The sequence below is a fragment of the Halichoerus grypus genome, chromosome 1, assembly GCF_964656455.1.
Source record: "Halichoerus grypus chromosome 1, mHalGry1.hap1.1, whole genome shotgun sequence".
NCBI classification, from domain to species: domain Eukaryota; kingdom Metazoa; phylum Chordata; class Mammalia; order Carnivora; family Phocidae; genus Halichoerus; species Halichoerus grypus.
In genome coordinates this window covers 202,385,061-202,404,341 of record NC_135712.1, presented here as the reverse complement: position 1 = coordinate 202,404,341, position 19,281 = coordinate 202,385,061, and the positions used below count along the sequence as shown (strand labels likewise).

The 19,281-nt window shown below is 61.0% G+C and overlaps 2 protein-coding genes across 3 annotated transcripts; both read left to right on the top strand.

The window, feature by feature from the left end:
* The first annotated feature begins 191 nt into the window (after positions 1 to 191).
* On the top strand, positions 192 to 8,260 carry YJEFN3 (YjeF N-terminal domain containing 3). Of its 2 annotated transcripts, none has more exons than XM_078079178.1 (6): positions 192 to 348; positions 3,659 to 3,767; positions 5,866 to 5,976; positions 6,298 to 6,411; positions 6,492 to 6,620; positions 7,994 to 8,260. In XM_078079178.1, the coding sequence occupies exons 1-6, from the start codon at positions 290 to 292 to the stop codon at positions 8,240 to 8,242; spliced, it is 771 nt and encodes a 256-aa protein (XP_077935304.1). In that variant the 5' UTR covers positions 192 to 289; the 3' UTR covers positions 8,243 to 8,260. The 2 variants fall into 2 exon arrangements, with proteins under 2 accessions (XP_077935304.1, XP_077935310.1); XM_078079184.1 differs by having other exon boundaries at positions 6,492 to 6,642.
* Positions 8,261 to 8,910: 650 nt separating this feature from the next.
* Positions 8,911 to 17,793, top strand: CILP2 (cartilage intermediate layer protein 2). The gene is made up of 8 exons (XM_036093977.2): positions 8,911 to 8,974; positions 10,006 to 10,104; positions 11,058 to 11,330; positions 11,992 to 12,147; positions 13,163 to 13,441; positions 14,144 to 14,252; positions 14,449 to 14,606; positions 14,848 to 17,793. Exons 1-8 carry the CDS (start codon positions 8,911 to 8,913, stop codon positions 17,181 to 17,183), a joined length of 3,474 nt encoding a protein of 1,157 aa, XP_035949870.1. The 3' UTR covers positions 17,184 to 17,793.
* The last annotated feature ends 1,488 nt before the right edge of the window (positions 17,794 to 19,281 follow it).

Below are 19,281 nucleotides of genomic sequence, written 5' to 3'. Positions count from 1 at the left end.
ATGGGATGGAGGGGCACCGGAGGCGTGTCCCCTTGCTCCCAGGCCGGGACTCCGTTACGGGGGTCGCTACCTGTCTGGCTTCCTTCCGTTCCCAAGGCAGCTCCACTCCTGGCACGAAAGGGTTAAGTGTGCCTGCGCCCGCCAGCCAATGGCTGCGCGCAGCGCCTTCGCGGCGCCGCCTGATTGGCGGAAGCACAGGGTGGGAGGGGAGGAGGCCCCCGTACCCTGGGATGCTCTTAAAAGGCTGTGGCTGTGGCCGCCGGGCCTTGGGCACCGGCTCACCTCGGCCATGAGCAGCGCGGCCCGCCCGGACCCAGCGGAGGCGCCCGAGGAGCGGCGTTTCCTCAGGTCAGCCAGGGATGGGGATGCCAAAGCCCATGGCAGAGATGCAGCCCGGAGCCGGGGGCATCATGGGCAGGGCAGGGCAGGGCTGGGAGGAGGTCTCATGGGCAGGATGGATCAGAGGCAGGGGCATGGCCAGGATGGGGCCTGAGGGGGCCTGAGGCCCACCCGCGTTTCCCTGGAGAGACGAAGCCTGCAGCCTGGGCTACCAGTGCCTTCTAAGCTGCGTTGCCAGGGAAACTACATCCACCTGGGGCTCACCCCTAAGTGAATCATTCAGCAGCACCGCTAGTAGCTCTCCCATCACCCTTCAACCCGATCCAGGCCCACCTCCCCTTTCCATCTGTCCTTGGAACCCTGGAAGCTCCCACCCTTCGTTCCCCTTGGTAGCCCGCCGGCTACTATCTCCTTGACCAGGGAAGGAAACTGAGGCCTGGGTTGGGAAACCACTGTCTGAGCCAAGGCTAGGGTTTTTGAATATGTGGGCCACTTGCCAGTAGTTTGATTGGATTTGGGGTCTGGAGTTGGCAGCTGTGGCTGTGTCTCCCACCTCATCCTGATACCTTGTGATCTGGGACCCCAAGCAGGGCTGTGGACCTCAGTGTAAACCAGATTCATCTGATATCCCCTTGTCTGGCCTCCTCTGGCCACTATCCACTCAGGCCCTCAGGGCAGATACTGTCCAGTGACTGGCTGATGTTCAGATTGAGTCTGTAGACCCAACACATCCTTGACAGAAGAGAACTGAAGCTGTGATTTCACCTGGCATGGGGGATGGCGGCGTCTCAAATGCCAACTGAGGAGTGATGGGGCACTGGGGTGGGTAGGAGTGGAATGCGCAAGCAAGGAGAGAGGAGACAATGAGGTTAGAAACAATGGGCGCGTAGGCGTGGTGAGGAATTTGAATATTCTCTGAATATTGGGGAGCCATAAGCAGGTTGAGACAAGTGGCGATGTGATCTGGCGTTTAAGTTTTCAAAGCCCCCATGGCTCTTGTGTTGAGGAGTTTGGGGGCCATGAGACTGTTTTAGGCAGCCAGGTGAGCAATGATGGTGGGCTGGTGGGCAGAGGCCTGAAGGTCAGAAGCAGATGGAGCCAAGAGAGCAGGGAGGGTCTGGCATGGGCAGCCTGGCTCCAGGGCTTCACCTCCAAAAGAGCCCGCCCCTGGAAGCATTTTGGGAGAACAGGCCCAGTTCCTTTGAAAGCAGGTCACCTCAGCCTTTGTGCTCTCGGGGAAATGCTGGTCCTCGCAGTTCCTCTCATCTGGGGACTGACATTGGGAGAAGCAAGAGGTACATCGTAACTGAGCCCCCCACCTCTGGCCAGTCCCACAGTGGCGCTGCCCTGTCCCCCTCCCCCACCAGCCCCGATTCCCACTCAGACCCCACCTAGAGCTGCCAGTGTCCCTACCCCCAGGCTCCTAGCTGGGACCATCCTCCCCATTATCACTCTAATGACCAGTTAGGCAGGAAGATAATGTTCCAAGTGGTGGCCTGAGGCCAAAGCTTTGGGACAGAGGAAGAAGAGGAGGAATGGGTATTCCTCCCACCCTTCTCATCTTCCCCTCACCCTCCTGTGGGGGCAGCAGCCAGAGCTGTCACAGATGAAGGTGGAGGAATGAGCCACATTTCCAAACATACCTTCTCCAGTGTTCTCTCCTGGGAGCCAGGCCAGCCTGCCCAGGGAGTGCTCTTCATCTGCCCCACCGTGAGCTCCTTTTCCCCAGCTGGTCTTTCAACCTTATCTGAAGTCAGCTAGGGTTGAATCTGGCTCTGGTTGCTGGGGTGACTCAGGGCATTTGTCCTCCCTGCCCTGAGCCTCCATCTCCCCCATGTGCATGGGCCCCCAAAGTGTCTTTCTGACCCAGTTTCTCAGTTTCCCTTGCTCGGCTCCAGCCACAGTGGCCTCACTTCTGTCCCTTCAATCTGCCAAGCCCATTCCCACTACAGGGCCTTGGCCCTCACTCTTCTTCCACTTGGATTACCTCCCAAAGTGCTCCAGGCCATCTCCTCCAGGAAGCCATCCCTGATTCCCCCCTCCTGCAGCAGTCTTCATTCCTTACCTCTGCCCCTCCTGCTGTCCGGCCTGATTTTGCTGCAAAATTGGCCAGAAGGTTGTGGTCTCTTGCTCACAGAATTGAAGGAAGGAACCTAAAGATTCACCCCAAGAAATCTCTGCTATCTGTAGGTCTGCCTCTGCTTCTTTGCTCACACCCTGTATGGCTCTGGAAACAGACACCAAGGGTAGAAGTCTGTTTTCTCACTTGCTTCCTGCATGACTCTGGGCAAGCCACTTGGTTACTCTGAGTGGTTGAATATTCTTCTGGGCCTGGTTCTGTTGCTACTACTATGATCTCTAGGGTCTGCTGAGCTGGGGGTAGGTGCTCTTCCCCAGCAGGAAACAGTCCTGCTAGGGGAAGCTAGCATCAGGACATAAACCCTGCCCAGCTGCCCCAACCCCTGATTCTGGGGGACCATTTCCGATCTTCAATGCCAGCTCTCCTTCTCTGCCGCCACTACAGTTCATGCCTGTTGGAAGCCCCTAAGCCAGGGCTAGCTTGGTTCCTGCTCTTGGAAGAGTCCAACACTTGGTTGTCATTATCTTAAAATTCTTAAGTAATGGGGCCCGTGTTTGCATTTTGAAATGGGCCTTGAAATTTATCTAAACCTACGTGGACTTTACTTTTGCAAAAGAGAAAGCAAAACTAAGATGTGACAGATCCCAGTCACTCAGGGAGTTGATGGCAAACCTTCACCTCAAATGAGTAAACCCCATCTCTCTTGCCACAATTATTGAAGGGTCACCAATAGGTCTGATAGCTGTGGGTTCCACATCCACCTCCCTAAGTGAGCCATCAAACTCCTCTGCAGCCTTCAAAATCCACCTCCCTCAGGCACCTCCTCCCCCAGCCCAGTCTGCCCCCTCCAGTGTTCTGGAGCTTGCTCAGTGTTTTCCCCTGCATGAAATTCGCCCATCACCGTCATCAGTCTTTCCCGCCCATTCCTCCTTCTGGGTTCTTCCCGCGGTGGGAATGGGCGAATCTGGGCGGGGCTCCAGTCTCCCCCGCTTTGGAACAGTAGAACCAACGTGCGCCACCACGCGTTCCTCGACCACCAGAGGGCGCCCGTGCCTTGGGCTTCAGCTTAAACCTTCTGCAGCTCCATTCAACCGCATGCACGTCTAATGGGGAAACTGAGGTTGGGGGTGGCGCTAGGGCCTGGCTGGGAACGTTGGTGGAATGTTACTGGTTCCATCTGAGCCTCTCTAAGTCTCTCTCTTTGTGTCTTTGAGCGTCTCTCCCCACTCTGTCCCCCAGCACTGCCGAGGCAGCCGCCCTGGAGCGGGAGTTGCTGGAGGATTATCGCTTTGGGCGGCAGCAGCTGGTGGAGTTGTGTGGCCATGCTAGTGCTGTGGCTGTGACCAAGGTATATGACCCCTGAACCTTGACCTTGACCCCATCCAGATGGCCAGCCCACCAGAGCCGAGGCCTAGCTGCATGACCCGGGTGGCCAAAATGGTCTAGGACTCAAGAATCCCCTTTTTTTGTGTGGAGCTACTCCAGCCCATTATTCAGATGGGGAAACAGGCCTAGAGAGGCTCATCACTGGTCTAGACCAGGGACGGACCCAAGACCCTAGGTGTCAGTGAGGGTCAGGGCAGAGATAGGAGTCCCCAAAGACTTGGAGGCTGGGAAGCAGAGACAGGCTACTGCAGGATGCTCCTGGGGCCCTTTGTGACCACCCGCCTCTGCCATCTCCTGGATCTCAGTAAGGGAGACATCAGTTCCTGCAGGCTGAGTACCTCCAAATAACCCCATGCTGCAGATGGGGAAACTGAGGCCCAGAGGCAGGGAGTGGCCTGCAAAGGGTAGGTCCCAGGGGGTAAATAAGCAGAGCTGTGTCTGGATCCAGGGCAAAGCCCCAGCTTCGAGGTGTCTCCAAGAGACGCGAGAGTAATAAGCAATGATGATGCTGCCTTCCAGTGCTTTTGGCCACGTTGTCAAACTGTGGGCCTGTTTCCTCCTCCAAAGCAAGCGTAATAAACTGACAGCAGTTAATAAACACAAATGCCTTAGAGAAGTGCCTGATGGCGTCAGGGCTCCAGCACGTAACCTTTCTCTTCCTCCTCTTCTTGTCACCACTGCAGACTTTTGTTAAACACAATTTCTTTATGTAGGCTCAGTTTGTTTGTTTTTTTCACGTTCCTATTTCCAAATGAAATATATCCTGAGTGAAGCTCCCGCAGGAGAAGGAAATGATGACCATCAAAGCCCCAAAATCCAACATAGTACACACTTGCCTGGCCCTTGCTGACTGAATGTCATTTGGTTTTGCCCTGAAAGCCCCAAGTCTGTCCAGAAGGCCCTCAGTCCCAGTCAGCCCAGATATCGTTGCCCTCCCCCCGGTCTCCAGTCTCGGGCTCTGGGCCTGGCATGATGGGGTTGCAGGTGCCCTCGGGGTGGGGCAGGACCTCGCTGAGAACTTGGGGAGGAGACAAAGAAATACTAAGCCCTCTGCGTAGCTGGAGGTTAGGGTACAGACAGGCCCCCTGGAGCCCCTGGTCTCAGAGAGGCCCTGTGACCCTGTCAGTGCCATTGTCATTCCCATTTGATAGAGGCCAAGGGAGGCTGGGAGAGGAGAGGGGGCTGAGGCCATACAGGGAGTCAGGGCAGGGCTGCGGCTGGAATACCAGTGCTCTGAACTCCTGTGTTAAAGAGACTGATGCACGGGGGTGCCTGGGTGGCTCAGTCGTTAAGTGTCTGCCTTCGGCTCAGGTCATGATCCCAGCGTCCCAGGATCGAGCCCCGCATCGGGCTCCCTGCTCTGCAGGAGGCCTGCTTCTCCCTCTCCCACTCCTCCTGCTTGTGTTCCTTCTCTCACTGTGTCTCTCTCTGTCAAATAAATAAATAAAATCTTAAAAAAAAAAAAAAAGAGAGAGACTGATGCACAGGCCCAGAGACGCAGAGAGTCTGGGAGATAGAGACAGAGAAAAAGAGAGACACAGAAATGCAGGCACAGGACTACAGAGAGACAGATGGGGGGGATAGACACAGAGTCAGAGATACAGAGAAGACAGGTGATGGCAGAGGCAGATGGAGAGAGACAGGGCATCTTGGGTTGGAAAAGTACCCCCCCACCCCCACCCCCCGCTTTGGGGCCTCCAGGAGGGGCTGAGCCCTGGAAACGTGGGCGAGGGAGGGGGCAGCCACTGCGGTGGAAAAAGGTGGAAGAATGTCTGCAACTCAGGCCGAGAATAAACAAACCGCACTCTGGGCACCGGGTGGTGGCAGAAGGCACGTTTTCCTGCTCCAGCTTGGCAGAGCCTGAAGCAGGGACTCTGCATCTCCAAGGAGGAACTTGAGGCCCCCAGAGGCCATGCCCTTTGCCCAGAATGCCTCTCCTCCTGTTCTATTGCCTCTAGGCCCGTGCCCATCCCTTCTGCTACTCCAGGCCTCAGTTTCCCCACCCAAACAAGGAGGAATTCCAGATATCATGCCTTTGCCTTTGCTGTGCCCTCTGCCAGGTGTTCCCCTTGCCTACTCTCTCCCGGAAGCAGAGGACAGTGCTGGTCGTTTGTGGCCCGGAGCAGAACGGGGCCGTGGGGCTGGTCTGTGCCCGGCACCTGCGGATGTTTGTGAGTAGCAAGGACCCCCTTGGCCTCCTAGGCATTCTTAAGTAATGCGGATGTTTGTGAGTAGCAAGGACCCCCTTGGCCTCCTAGGCATTCTTAAGTAATGCGGATGTTTGTGAGTAGCAAGGACCCCCTCAACCCTGTCCCTGCAGAAATTGCTCCCTCCTCTTGATAGTGTCCCAGGGGGACATTGAGGCTGGAGAGGTTACAGAATAAGCCCAGTGCTTGCCCCAGGTATCCAGGTCTGGGGGCTAAGGCCCAGCAGGGAGCCTGAAAGGGGCCCCAGTGCTGACTCCTTTCTGCGTGCCGCCCCCCCCCCCCCAGGAGTACGAACCGACCATCTTCTACCCTACACGCTCACTGGATCTGTTGCACCGGGACCTGACCACCCAGTGTGAGAAGATGGACATCCCCTTCCTGTCCTATTTGCCCACGGAGGTCAGCGCTTGGTGGCAAATGAGGGGGGAAGTGGGGGACAGTGCCCAAAGGCCGCCCCCTGACCCTGCCTGCTCTCTCAGGTCCAGCTCATCAACGATGCCTACGGGCTGGTGGTGGACGCCGTGCTGGGCCCTGGCGTGCAGCCGGGGGAGATCGGGGGCCCATGCACGCGGACGCTGGCCATACTCAAGCTGCTGTCCATCCCCCTTGTGAGCCTGGACATTCCCTCAGGCATGCCGGGCAGGAGGGGGGGCATGTTGGGGGCTTGGGTGGGGGCCCTCTGCACCCCAGCTTCTGGTGGCGCCAGCCTGTCTCCGAGCCTCAGTTTCCCTAGCATGGTTGGCTCATGCACTCTGGGTGAGGGTCATGTCCATCCCTCAGATAGGGAAGACCGAGGCTGCTGCCCAGGTGATGCCCTGTCCCATCCCCCCCACACCCAGCCCAACATGCCCGCTGCCCACCCTGGCCCAGTTGCCTGGGCAGACGTGAGCTCACTCGGCAAAGGCCTCACCCGTCCTGGCCGCCGCCCCACGCCTGTTGGAGCCATTAGGCGACGGGCAGATGGAACAAACAGCTGCTGGCCAGCCGGACCCTCCACAGGGCTGGCCACACTCAGGGGGATATCCCCCAGCTTGCAAGACCTCAGGGCCATCCCAGCAGGGTGCCACAGAGCAGGGGGTTAGCTATGAAGAGATGGGCTGTCTGGTCCAAGGGTGGAGACTAGGGTCACAGAAGGAAGGATTAAAGTCAGAGGGAGGAGGCTTTTAGTTAGTGGCTCCAGACTCTGGTCAGAAGCAGGGGAGAAGGCAAGACCCCTAGCCTGAAGGTAGAGGCTCATTTGAGAGGTGGTAGAGGCTAGGGCACAGTGAGGGAGGGCGTCAGGTCAAAAAGCAAGATCTAGTCCAAGGGCAAAGACAGAGATGTCAGGTCAGAGGGAAGAGTCTCTAGTCAGAAGGAGGATGATGAACACTCAGGTTGGATGAGGATGATGAACGCTCAGGCCATGTTCTGTCGGAGTCAAGGACCAGGAGTAAGGAGACAGATCTGATGGGGGAAGCCTGCCTGAGGATGGGGGCAAGTCTGTCCTCTGAAAGGAGAGTGGGGATCTGGTCAGAGGGGGAAGGCAGCTAGGAAGCCTGGGTGGAAGGAGGCTCTAGTCTAAGTGGGAAAGTTCAAGATTGATAGGGAGGGAGTAATGGGGACAGATGCTGGGTCAGAAGGCAGAGGCATGGGTCTGACTGGGAAAGGGCAGCAAGTGGAAATGTAGTCTGAAGGCAGAGGCTGAGTCAGATAGAGGAGAAAAATTAGTAGCATGATGGGAGCAGGGGCAGAAAAGTATGAAGACAGACGCTCTGGTCAGAGGAGGAGGGAAACATCTCCAAAGAAGGGGAGACACTGGTCTGAAGGCGGAGGCCCAGGTCTGTGGGGAGGCAGGTCTGACCAAGACTCACGCGTCAGAGAGCAGAGGCTGGGTCTGATGGGGAAGGGGAAGTGGGCGGTGAGGAGGCAAGTCTCTCTCGTCTGAAGGCAAGCACCCCTCCCAGCTCCCGATTCCCTCCCCCTCCCGCCCCTCCTCCCTCAGGCTGGGACGCGGAGACCGGTGGCGGCGACACCGAGGATGGGCTCCGGCCAGACGTGCTGGTATCGCTCGCCGCGCCCAAGCGCTGCGCCGGCCGCTTCTCCGGCCGCCACCACTTCGTGGCCGGCAGGTTCGTGCCCGACGACGTGCGCCGAAAGTTCGCTCTGCGCCTGCCGGGATACACGGGCACCGACTGCGTCGCGGCGCTGTGACCGCCACCCGCGTCCTGGCGGCTTGGACCCGCGCCAATAAACAGACGTCCCACCACCACCTCGCCTCCTCCTTCTCTGTGTGCCGGGTTCGCCGCCCGGGTGGGCAAACTCGGGAAGGGACTTGCCACCGTCCCCCAGCGCCCAGGCCGGAGGGATGGAGGGTAGTCGTCGAGTGGGACTTCCCGCTGGCCGAGAAAACTAGCGCCAGAAGAGTAGAGGGTAGACTCAGGGTGGGACTTCCAGCCTGCTCGGGGTGGCCTAACGCCAACAGGATTGAAGTTAGACCCGATGGAGGATTTCTCGCCGCCTAAAGGGCTGCCTAAAGCGTGAGTGTTTGGGCAGCTTCAGGCTCGAGTCCACGAGAGGCACGTCCCACAGGCAGCTTGGGACCCAAGGTGGAGAATGGAGAGTGGGTTGAGGGAGGGACTTCCAGCTGGCGACGGGGGAGTTGGGGGGGAGTGACGCAGGCCAGCCTGAGGGCGGAGGCACAGCCGGACGCACCGAAGGGGGCGACCCGGAGAGGTCGCTAGCGCACCGAAGTCACCCCGGGCCAGGGAGCTTTGCTCCGACGGGGCGTGGCCTGGGCGGGGCGTGGCCTGCGGTCACCTCCCGCCCCCACCCTCAGCCCCAGCGGCCGCCAGACCCGCGGGAGTCAGATCCGCGCGCGCCGCGGAGCCCGGACCCTCCTTCGGACGCTCGGACCCGGCCATGGAGTCACTGCTGCCACTACTCTGCCTCTTTGTCGCCGCCGCGCACCTGGCGGGGGCTCGAGGTGAGGCGCCCCCTGACCCCAGCCCAGACCCCTAGGCGCCCTGGCAGCCCGCCTGGCTTGCAGCCGCTCCCAAAGAGAGAACCGAGGGATCCCCTCGCATCCGCAGGCCTGGGTCCCCCTTCGTCAGCCTGGGAGTGGAGTGAGGGGGCGTCGGGGAGATGGGTCCTTGGGACCAACAACGCGGGGAGGAGAGGAAACCTCTCTGTTCTTTTCCCTCCTCAAAGAGAAGTAGGGGCACTTGGAGTATGGATATGAACCTTAGGCTCCTCTGGGTTCCCGGGGGGAACACAGGGGGCCTGTCTCAGCCCTGAAGCACCTGATCCTGGACCAGGATTAAGGGGTCAGAGCCATCCCCTCTCACATAACTCCTCTCCTCCTCCACACACATACCATTCAGAAAAATTCCCATCTCTAGAATCCCCCTCAGTGGAGAGGGCACTGGATCCATTTCTCAGATGAGGAGACTGAGACACAGACAGGGAAGGGACTTGTCTGAGGTCACGGTGCAGCCTGGCTATCTTAGATAACTCAAGGTCCGAGAAGCCAGGCTAGATTCCAAAGACTTCCCAGTGGCAGCTTGGGCCCCAAGTGAAGGGATGGAAGGTACACTGAGAGAGGGACTTCCAGCCAGCAAATGGATGAAGGGGAATGCGGCTCAACCTGAGGGCAGAGGCACAGCCAACTGAGCTCATGGCCGCTGAGTACCCTCGGGGAGAATTGGGTCTGGGGAGCAAAGCAGACACACAGACTTCCCCAGCCCATGGTATCTGGGCCAGGGCAGAGGGAAGGATGGGGTGGCAGGAGATTGGGGGTAGGGGTCACAGGGAGGCTTCCTAGAAGGGGAGGGGGAGGTCCTGCATTCCTTGGGGTCAGCCAGAGCTACATTCTGGCTTCTCAGAGCCTCAATTTTCTTCCCTGTGAAATGGGGATGATCATGGATCATGACAGCACCTTGCATAGAAGGAGCTCACAGAAGTCCCCATCAGCATGCTTCCTTCCCCCCCCCCCCCCGCTCCTCACCCCTTCCACAGTCACCACCCACCCTGAGGAGCCCACAGCAACTGCCTGGGGCTTTGAAGGTCCATCACTGCGCCCTGGACAGTCCTCGCCAGCCCTGGAGGACTGGGAAGGTGAGTCATCCTGGGTCCAAGTCCTGACTCTGCTGTGGACTCACTGTGCAAGCTCTAGCTGGTGTGGTCATGTGAGGAGGGGATACAAGGGGTAGAAGGGTCCAGTACCATCCTGGTCCCTGGACATGGTGGCCCCTGGCATAGGTGTCCCAAGAGGTCTAAATTTTAGGAGCAAAGGGGTGAGAGTTCAGGCTTTTTGTCAAGGAGGAAACCAATGTAGAGTGTATGGGGGGTACTTCCTCCCCTCTACTGGAAGCATCAATGCAGGGTGCTTCCAATAGATTCCAGACCTCTAGTTCTGGAACCTGGGTCTCTAGTTTCCTAGCTGGGAAAGTCACTCTTGAGTCAGGAAAGGAGTGAGCACCCCCTGGGGGGGGGGGGTGTTTGATGGAAGCCGAATCTGACCTCTGGGAGGCCAGACCCTTCGCACCTGTGACTTCTGTGATGGGTTCAGCCAGGCAGTGAGCAAGGGCCCAGCTGGCTCTAACCTGGAGTGGCTAGGCGGCGGAAAGCTACAGCTAGGGCTGGTCTCAGCCTGCTGCCCTTGTACCTCCTCACACCTCAGGGGTTCTGAATTCTGAGATGGGGGGCAGCTCAATTCTAAGGCTGGGGACTGGTCAGACAGTGGCAAGATGTCAGCGTGGCAAAATGTCAGCCTGCACCGATGGGCAAGCTCAAGAACTGGGCAGCAGAACTGGGGCTGGTGCTAGGGGAGGCCAACCTCCCGCGATCCCTTTATAGCTCCTTCTGCCCGAGAGAACCCTGGATCCTGGCGGGGTCATGGGTGGGCTGGGTTAGCCCGTGCTCATTGGGGGTGGGGTGACCGTTTTAGACAGCAGGGTAAGGCCCTTACCTCGGAGATGGGGGTGGGCAGGCAGCTTCCCGGGCCCCTGTGTGCACTGATGGGGCCCGACAGGCTGCGGCCCGGGTCCCAGCGCGTGCGGTGCCCGCAGAGGCCAGCGAGTGGACGTCCTGGTTCAACGTGGACCACCCCGGCGGCGATGGCGACTTCGAGAGCCTGGCTGCCATCCGCTTCTATTACGGACCAGCGCGCGTGTGCCCGCGGCCGCTGGCGCTAGAGGCGCGCACCACGGACTGGGCCCTGCCGTCCACTGTAGGCGAGCGTGTGCACTTGAACCCCACGCGAGGTTTCTGGTGCCTCAACCGTGAGCAGCCCCGCGGCCGCCGCTGCTCCAACTACCATGTGCGCTTCCGCTGCCCGCTCGGTGAGGGCGGGGCCCAGGGGGCGGGGCCTGTGTGGTGACGGGCGGGTCTGGGGAGAGGGCGGGCTCGAGAGCAGTCATGCTGAGGAGAGAGTGGGGATTGGCCGGGATGGGTCATTGGTGGGTGGAGCCTGAATGGCGGTAACAGAGGAGGGGGCAGGGCTTTGGGGATGTGGGCGTGGTTAGAAGGAGGCGGGGCCCTTCAGCAGAGCCCCAGGAGCCGGCAGGATCAGATGGGGGCGGGGCTTTGGAAGGGAGGGCCTGCCAATGGGGACCCAGGTAGGGAACGGGAAGGAGCCCCCAGGAGCTCATCTCCCTCCTGCTGTCCTCATTTGCTAGGTCACAGCTCCGTTCTGTGGGGGCGTGTTTTGACCCCAAATATGTGAGGGACGCAGGGAGAACAGCAGGGCTAACTTCGGGGAGCTTATCTGGGGTTGGGGAAAGTGGGGCGGTACCTCAACTGTGCCTTCGACAGGTGCGCCGGAAGGACAACCGATGGGGGCAGTGGGCAGGGCCTCTCTCTGGGGGATACCCACCCTCTGATGAACTTAGCGGGGTGGGGGGCATCCTCCAGTCCCACATTGTTACCAGATTTCCAGGGAGGCGCAGTCCCTGGAAGGGTGGGCGGCCGCCTCACCTTCCCCCCTCTCCGCCCTTACCGCAGAGGCCACGTGGGGCGCGTGGGGCCCGTGGGGTCCCTGTTCAGGGAGCTGCGGGCCAGGCCGTCGCTTGCGCCGCCGCCGCTGCCCAAGCCCGGCTGGGGATGCGTGTCCGGGGCGTCCCCTGGAGGCTCAGAAGTGTGTACGCCCTACATGTCCAGGTAGGAGGGATGGGGCCTGGAGGAAAGTGTTGGGTTAGAGGCGGAGCGTGGATGTGGAGCGAGGCGGCTTGTAGCGAAGGCTACCTAGAGGGAAGAGGCAGGTTGGGATGGAGCCTGATGGGGCGGGGCTTGAAGGGAAGAGGCGGGTCCTGGAGGGCCAAAACTTGGTCTGGCCCTTCTTTCCCTTCTGGGCCCCTGAGGAGCATTGGTGAATGTGTACATCTGGATGGGTGGACGCCTTGAGGGTCGCGTCCAGGCGTGTGCAGATCCAAGTGGGCATTACCTTGGGTACACCGCCGAGTGTGTGTATGTCCTGCTGGACGTGGACACACACACAAGCTGGCTCATACACTCGGGATGCACACGCGTGGCGTTCGCAGCCCCCGCCTGTCCCTCACGCCCACGCGGACACGCGCTCACACCCTGGCAGACACCATGCCCAAGCCCTCCCAGGGCCAGACACCAGGCCAGCCAGGAGGCGACTGGAAATTCCGATTCGCCTGGGCTCCACAAACATGGTCTGGAGACTGCGCCCGCAGAGCCCATGGCAGGGTGGGGGAGCACGGTGGCCAATGGGGTAGTGGGGTCCCCACCCTACCCCGCCTGGCTCTGCCCTCCTGACGCCTCTGCCCTGAAGTTTCCAGCGGAATTTTCCATTTTATGGAGAAACCGCAGGATTGGGAGGGGAGGGAGATGTTCTGAGTCCAAGACCCAACCCCTAATGGGGCCCCCAGCCCCTGCTGGACATTTTCTTTCATGCTGGAAGGAGCCTCTCTGTCCTGTGAGAGTCACCTCTCCTGTCCCCTCCTCCAGGGCATTTTCCCCCATCCCTCTGCCCCAGTTCTGACTACTCAACCCCATATCCCCACTCATACTAGGGGCTGTTCCAAGCAGGGTCATGCTGAGGCCTCTGAGGGTCACAAAGGGGGGTGTCTAGGCATCTTTGCTGTGGAAGGCCCTCCCCAGGAGGGAGTGAAGAGGCTCCCCTGTCCCTCTGCTTCCCTGTGTCCCCCAGGGTGCAGCTCCAAGACCTGCAGGTGCCCTGACCACATCCTTCTGGGCTCGGTGGTCACCCCATCTGGGCGTCCACTGCCAGGAGCCAGGGTCTCCCTGAGAGACTGGTCTGGCACTGTGGCCATCACTGATGCCCATGGAACCTTCCGGATGCCTGGAGTCTGTGCCAGTAGCCGGGCCAACGTCAGTGCCCAAATGGATGGCTTCTCTGCAGGCCTGGGCCAGGCCCAGGCCAATGGCTCCATGTCTGCCTTGGTCACTGTTGTCCTTAATAAGTTGGGTAAGTGCCCCATGGCAAGGAGGATGAGGGGGCTGAGAAACTAAGAAGGAAATTCTGGATGACACCAAGTACTTTGGAGGATGTGATGCAGCATGAGGTCACTGGGGAAGAAATAAGATGTGACATGTACATTGGAGGAGGCATAACACTAAATATGGTGTCATGGGGGGAATGAATAAAATGTGAGACATTGGAGAAGGTGCGAGGTGAGACAGGGACTTGCAGAGGGAAGCATTAAGATGGGGCACCATCTTTTGGGGCGCTTGGGTGGCTCAGTCAGTTAAGTGACTCTTGATTTTGGCTTGGGTCATGATCTCAGGGTCATGAGATCAAGCCCCGATATGGGCTCCATGGGGAGCATGGAGCCTGCTTGAGATTCTCGCTCTCCTTTTTCTTCCCCTCCCTGCTAACACACTCTTTTTCTCTTAAAAAAAAAAATGGGGCACTATCTTGGGGCACCTGGCTGGCTCAGTCAGTAGAGCATGTGATTCTTGATCGTGAAGCCTACTTAAAAAAAAAAAAAAAGATGGGGCACCATTTTGAGCAGCCATGGGATGAAATTGAATGGGGAGGTCATCAGAAGAGGCAAAGGTGAAACAGGGCATCCCTGGAAGAGAAAGGATGGGGCCCTGCCACTGGGAAGGTTTGTTGGGAGAAGCTGGGTTGGGGCAGGGCCCTGACCTTTGCCACCTTTGCCCCCAGAGAAGCCCTACCTGGTGAAGAACCCTGAGTCCCGAGTGCGAGAGGCTGGACAGAATGTAACCTTCTGCTGCAAAGCTTCAGGCACCCCCATGCCCAAGAAATACTCCTGGTGAGTGCCCTGCCCCATGCCCAAGGGCCTTGCACACAGCGTTGTGGTTTGACTGGATTTCCCATGATAATGTGGTGCCTCAGAGACTGGGACAAAGCTGCTCTGTAACCTTCCTGGGCTGCGTGTGGGGCCGGGGGCACATGTAGCCCCTTCCCTATGCCAAGGGCCTCCACGGTGTTGTCCACCTGCCACCCAGGTTCCACAACGGGACCCTGCTGGACAGGCAAGAACACAGGTACGGGGCCCATCTGGAGCTGCGGGGGCTGCGGCCAGACCAGGCAGGCACCTACCACTGCAAAGCATGGAATGACGCGGGCACTGTGCGCTCGGGCACCGCCCGCCTCACCGTGCTTGGTGAGCACCCTCAGCCCCCCAACCTTGAGCATGCTCTGAAACTGAACTGAGACCTAACACCAGCCAAAACTCAACCCCAAATGGAGCCCCAACTTTAGACTGCTCTCTTTCCTTGCTGAGTCTGATCCCAGGCCCCCAATGAGCCCCTGGGTTGAGCCCCTGACCCCATTCAGGCCCCCAAACTTGGACTCAAATGGAGCCCTCCCTCTTCCTCTGATCTGATTGATTTCTTGCTCTGCAGCCCCAGGCCAGCCAGCCTGCAATCCCCAGCCCCGAGAGCACCTGATCAAGCTCCCAGATGACTGTGGTCAGCCTGGCAGTGGCCCCACCTACTTGGATGTGGGCCTCTGCCCCACCACCCTCTGCCCCAGCCCCACAGGCTCCAGCTCCCGGTGCGGGGATGCGGGCTCCCGATGCTGCTCTGTTCGCCGCCTGCAGAGCAGGGAGATCCACTGCTCCAACTACGTCCTCCCTGTCAAGGTGGTGGCCGAGTGCGGCTGCCAGAAATGTCTGCCCCCTCGGGGACTGGTGTGGGGACGTGTGCTGGCTTCCGACTCAGGGGAACCCCTGAGCTTCGCCCAGATCCTGCTGGGCCAGGAGCCCATTGGATTCACCTCCTACCAGGGTGACTTCACCATCGAGGTGCCACCCTCCACGCAGCGGCTGGTGGTAACTTTCGTGGACCCCAGTGGGGAGTTCATGGACACTGTCAGAGTCCTGCCTTTTGACCCTCGAGGGGGCGGCGTGTATCACGACGTCAAGGTCATGCGGAAGAAAGCCCCCGTCATCTTAGATGCCAGCGAGAGCAACACGATCCCTCTTGGGGAGCTGGAAGACGAGGCCCCATTGGGCGAGCTGATCCTTCCCGCGGGAGCCTTCCGCAGAGCCGATGGCGAGCCCTACACGGGGGCTGTGGAGGCCCGGGTGACATTCGTGGACCCCCGAGACCTCACGTCGGCGGTCGCCGCCCCCAGTGACCTGCGCTTTGTGGACAGTGACGGCGAGCTGGCCCCGCTGCGCACCTACGGCATGTTCTCGGTGGACCTCCGTGCGGCCGGCTCCGCGGAGCAGCTGCACGCGGGGCCCGTGGCGGTGCGCGTGAACGCCGGCCAGATCCGCATGGCGGGCCACGTGGAGGCCCTCAAGCTCTGGTCGCTGAACCCCGACACAGGCTTGTGGGAGGAGGAGAGCGGCTTCCAGCGAGAGGGGTCGGCAGCCGCTCGGGTCCGCCGGGAGGAGCGGGTCTTCCTGGTGGGCAACGTGGAGATCCGCGAGCGGCGTCTGTTCAACCTGGACGTCCCCGAGCGCCGCCGCTGCTTCGTGAAGGTGCGCACCTACGCCAACGACAAGTTCACCCCCAGCGAGCAGGTGGAGGGTGTGGTGGTCACGCTGGTCAACCTGGAGCCGGCCCCCGGCTTCTCGGCCAACCCCCGTGCCTGGGGCCGCTTCGACAGCGCGGTCACCGGCCCCAACGGCGCCTGCCTCCCCGCCTTCTGCGACGCGGACCGGCCCGACGCCTACACCGCCCTGGTCACGGCCACCCTGGGCGGGGAGGAGCTGGAGCCCGCCCCCTCCCGGCCCCGCGCGCTCGCGGCCACCGTGGGCGTGGCCCAGCCGCTCCTGGACAAGCTGGGTTACCGGCGCACGGACCACGACGACCCCGCGCTCAAACGCAACGGCTTCCGCATCAACCTGGCGAAGCCCAGGCCGGGCGAGCCCGCCGAGGCCAACGGCCCGGTGTACCCGTGGCGCAGCCTGCGGGAATGCCAGGAGGCCCCGGTGACCGCCAGCCACTTCCGCTTCGCGCGCGTGGAGGCCGACAAATACGAGTACAACGTGGTCCCGTTCCGCGAGGGCGAGCCGGCCTCCTGGACTGGAGACCTCCTGGCCTGGTGGCCCAACCCCCAGGAGTTCCGGGCCTGCTTCCTCAAAGTGAAGATCCAGGGCCCCCAGGAGTACATGGTCCGCGCGCACAACGCGGGGGGCAGCCACCCGCGCACCCAGGGCCAGCTCTACGGGCTCCGGGATGCCCGCAGCGTCCGAGACCCCGAGCGCCCCGGCACATCCGCCGCCTGCGTGGAGTTCAAGTGCAGCGGGATGCTCTTCGACCAGCGTCAGGTAGACAGGACGCTGGTGACCATCATGCCCCAGGGCAGCTGCCGCCGTGTGGCGGTCAACGGGCTCTTGCAGGATTACTTGGCCCGGCACCCACCAACCGCCCCGGCTGACGACCCCGCCGCCTTCAGCATGCTGGCCCCACTGGACCCTCTGGGTCACAACTACGGTGTCTACACGGTCACTGACCAGAGCCCGAGGCTGGCCAAGGAGATCGCCATCGGCCGCTGCTTTGATGGTTCCTCTGACGGCTTCTCTCGGGAGATGAAGGCCGATGCTGGCACCGCGGTCACCTTCCAGTGTCGGGAGCCTCCGGCCGGCCGGCCTAGCCTCTTCCAGAGGCTGCTAGAGTCCCCGGCAACGGCGCTTGGTGACATCCGCAGGGAGATGGGCGCGGCGGCCCGGGCACAGGCTCAAGCCACAGGGCCCCTCCGTACCCGCCGGGGCAGGGCCCGGCAGTGACCCGGGCTCGCCACCTCCCTCCTCTGCCTTGCCCCAGACTCCTCTGTACCTGGGAAGTCTCTGCCCCCTTCCCCAGATGCTCCCTTCCCTAGGTTTCTGCCCACCCCCCTGCCCTGCCCAGAATTCAGAGTCAAGACCCAGGAGTGTCCGGTGTGGAAAGGCCAGGCAGGGGACTGTTGCTGTGTGACACAGAATGGCGTTCTTCCTGATGGCAGGAGCCAGCATCCTGGGAGATCATCGGGCATCCGACCGGTGCCTGGGGGGATTCGATCCCAGCTCGCATGCTGGCTCTGATTTTATGTGCATTTTTGACCCTGATTTCAGATATTCTGCCCCTTGAGATTCCCTCCCGACCTTTGCCTGAAGCGCCCTCTGCCTGTCGCTGAGCTGGGTGCTTTGTTGGGTCTTCTGCCCCACGCTTTGCTCTAGGGGTTATTTATTGAAACGAAGCCCACGGGGCTGGTCAAGGGGGTAAGAGGGGGGTGGTCCTGGCCCAGTGAATGTCGGGCAGGGGCTTTTTGGCTCCCGGGGCTGAGGGGCACAATTCTCACAGGTTTGGTGCTTGGAGTTGCCCTCCCCCCCAGGGGGGGTGGTGCAGGGAATCAATTAAAGATGCTTCATTTCCAACTCATGGTGTCAGTCTTGGGGAGGGAAGATGGAGGCTGGGGCTGCTAGACCCAGACCTTGGCAGGTGGACACCCGGACACGGGTGTGCGAGCCGCTCAGAGGTCTCGGCCAGGTCCCAGATGGGCCTCAGGCCGGCCTGTGGGTCCTGGCTGAGGCGTGCAGAAGTGTGTCTGTGACACGTGTGTGCAGGGCCGCCTCGTGGGCCGCCCGAGCCTGTGCGGCCCCGACCGCTGAACACGGTAGCTGCCGCCGCCCTGGCCTTCTCATCTGAGCCTGGCTGTGGCTGGCGGCTCCCATCTGGCCCCGGGCCCGAGGGCTGCGGCGGGCGGGGAGGGGGCCCTGGCAGGGGGCGCAGGCCCCAGGCGGCAGGAGCGGAGGCTGCTCTGGACTTCCTCAGCCAGGGCCACGCTGCCCCGCCCTCGGCCCCACCCGGCTGAGGCCTGGCCACACCTCGGCCACATGGTGACCAGGCTGCCCAAGGCCACGGCCCTGGGCCCTCTCCCTCAGCAGGACTCAGGCTGGAGGCGGCAGAACGTCGCTTGCTGGCGCTCTGTGGGCAAGTCTTCCGGGCACCCCGTGGCGCAGGCCCTGTTCTGACCACACCCCCACTTTCCAGACAGAGAAACTGAGCCCCCAGAAGGAGAGGCGAAGGGCTGCCTGCGCTCTGGGGTGAATCCTAGCAGGGAGCAGGGCTGCCTGGATGGCCCAGCAGCCCCCCTCCAGCACATGCATGAGACTCCCTTGGCCCCAGGAAGGCGTCGAAGCGGCATTGCTGGGGACCTGGGATGCTAGGCATTGTGCCTCGTTCATCGCCCCAGGGATGGGGTGACAGCAGGGAGTGGGGGTGCAGGGCTGTTCCCTTAACCCAGGGCATACCCACCACCCACTTCCGCTTCCAGCACCTGCTTGCCGGCTCACCCACTTGCTGCCCCCACCCCTCCCATCCACCCCCAACCCCCATCTACCTGTCCAGCATTTGGAGATGTCAGCTCTGTGCCAACATCCAGGGCCTGGAGAGGGCCTGGCCTTGGTAGGGAGATGGGCTCCCACGCAGACCCCAACACACCTGTGGGGGCAGCACTCGGCCCACACAGTCCGCTGGCTCTTGTCCATCTAGAGAACCCTCAGTCTGACAATTACCAACCTCTCCAGCCCTCGTGCCTTTGCTCAGGCCATTCCCTCCGTGGCAACAACCTTCCCCTGCCCAGGGGGTGGCCTTGGGGGCCTAGAGGGTGGAGGAGAATCTGACAAACTCAAGGGCCTCAGCCCCAGTCTCTGACGGTGGGCCTCAGGACTCTGCTGGAGTCGAGGTTTGGAAGGCCCTGGTTGCCGGCACCCCAGCCTCTCCCTGGATAGGCTAAAATGGACCGGAGTGAGACAAGCCTTGAGGCCCCTTGGGAGCCAGGGGGCATGTGCATTTACCCAGAACTTAACTGTGTCTACACCCCTAGCTGACAGGGAGCGCCCGGCT

Bases quoted from the DNA above. Each gene is read 5' to 3' on its own strand.
- YJEFN3 (XM_078079178.1), top strand. From the start codon at position 290: ATGAGCAGCGCGGCCCGCCCGGACCCAGCGGAGGCGCCCGAGGAGCGG. The intron at 5,977-6,297 runs GTGAGTAGCAAG...CCCCCCCCCCAG, and splicing joins CCCGGCACCTGCGGATGTTT to GAGTACGAACCGACCATCTT. The intron at 6,412-6,491 runs GTCAGCGCTTGG...CTGCTCTCTCAG, and splicing joins TGTCCTATTTGCCCACGGAG to GTCCAGCTCATCAACGATGC.
- CILP2 (XM_036093977.2), top strand. From the start codon at position 8,911: ATGGAGTCACTGCTGCCACTACTCTGCCTCTTTGTCGCCGCCGCGCAC. The intron at 8,975-10,005 runs GTGAGGCGCCCC...CCCCTTCCACAG, and splicing joins GCACCTGGCGGGGGCTCGAG to TCACCACCCACCCTGAGGAG. The intron at 14,253-14,448 runs GTGAGTGCCCTG...CCTGCCACCCAG, and splicing joins ATGCCCAAGAAATACTCCTG to GTTCCACAACGGGACCCTGC.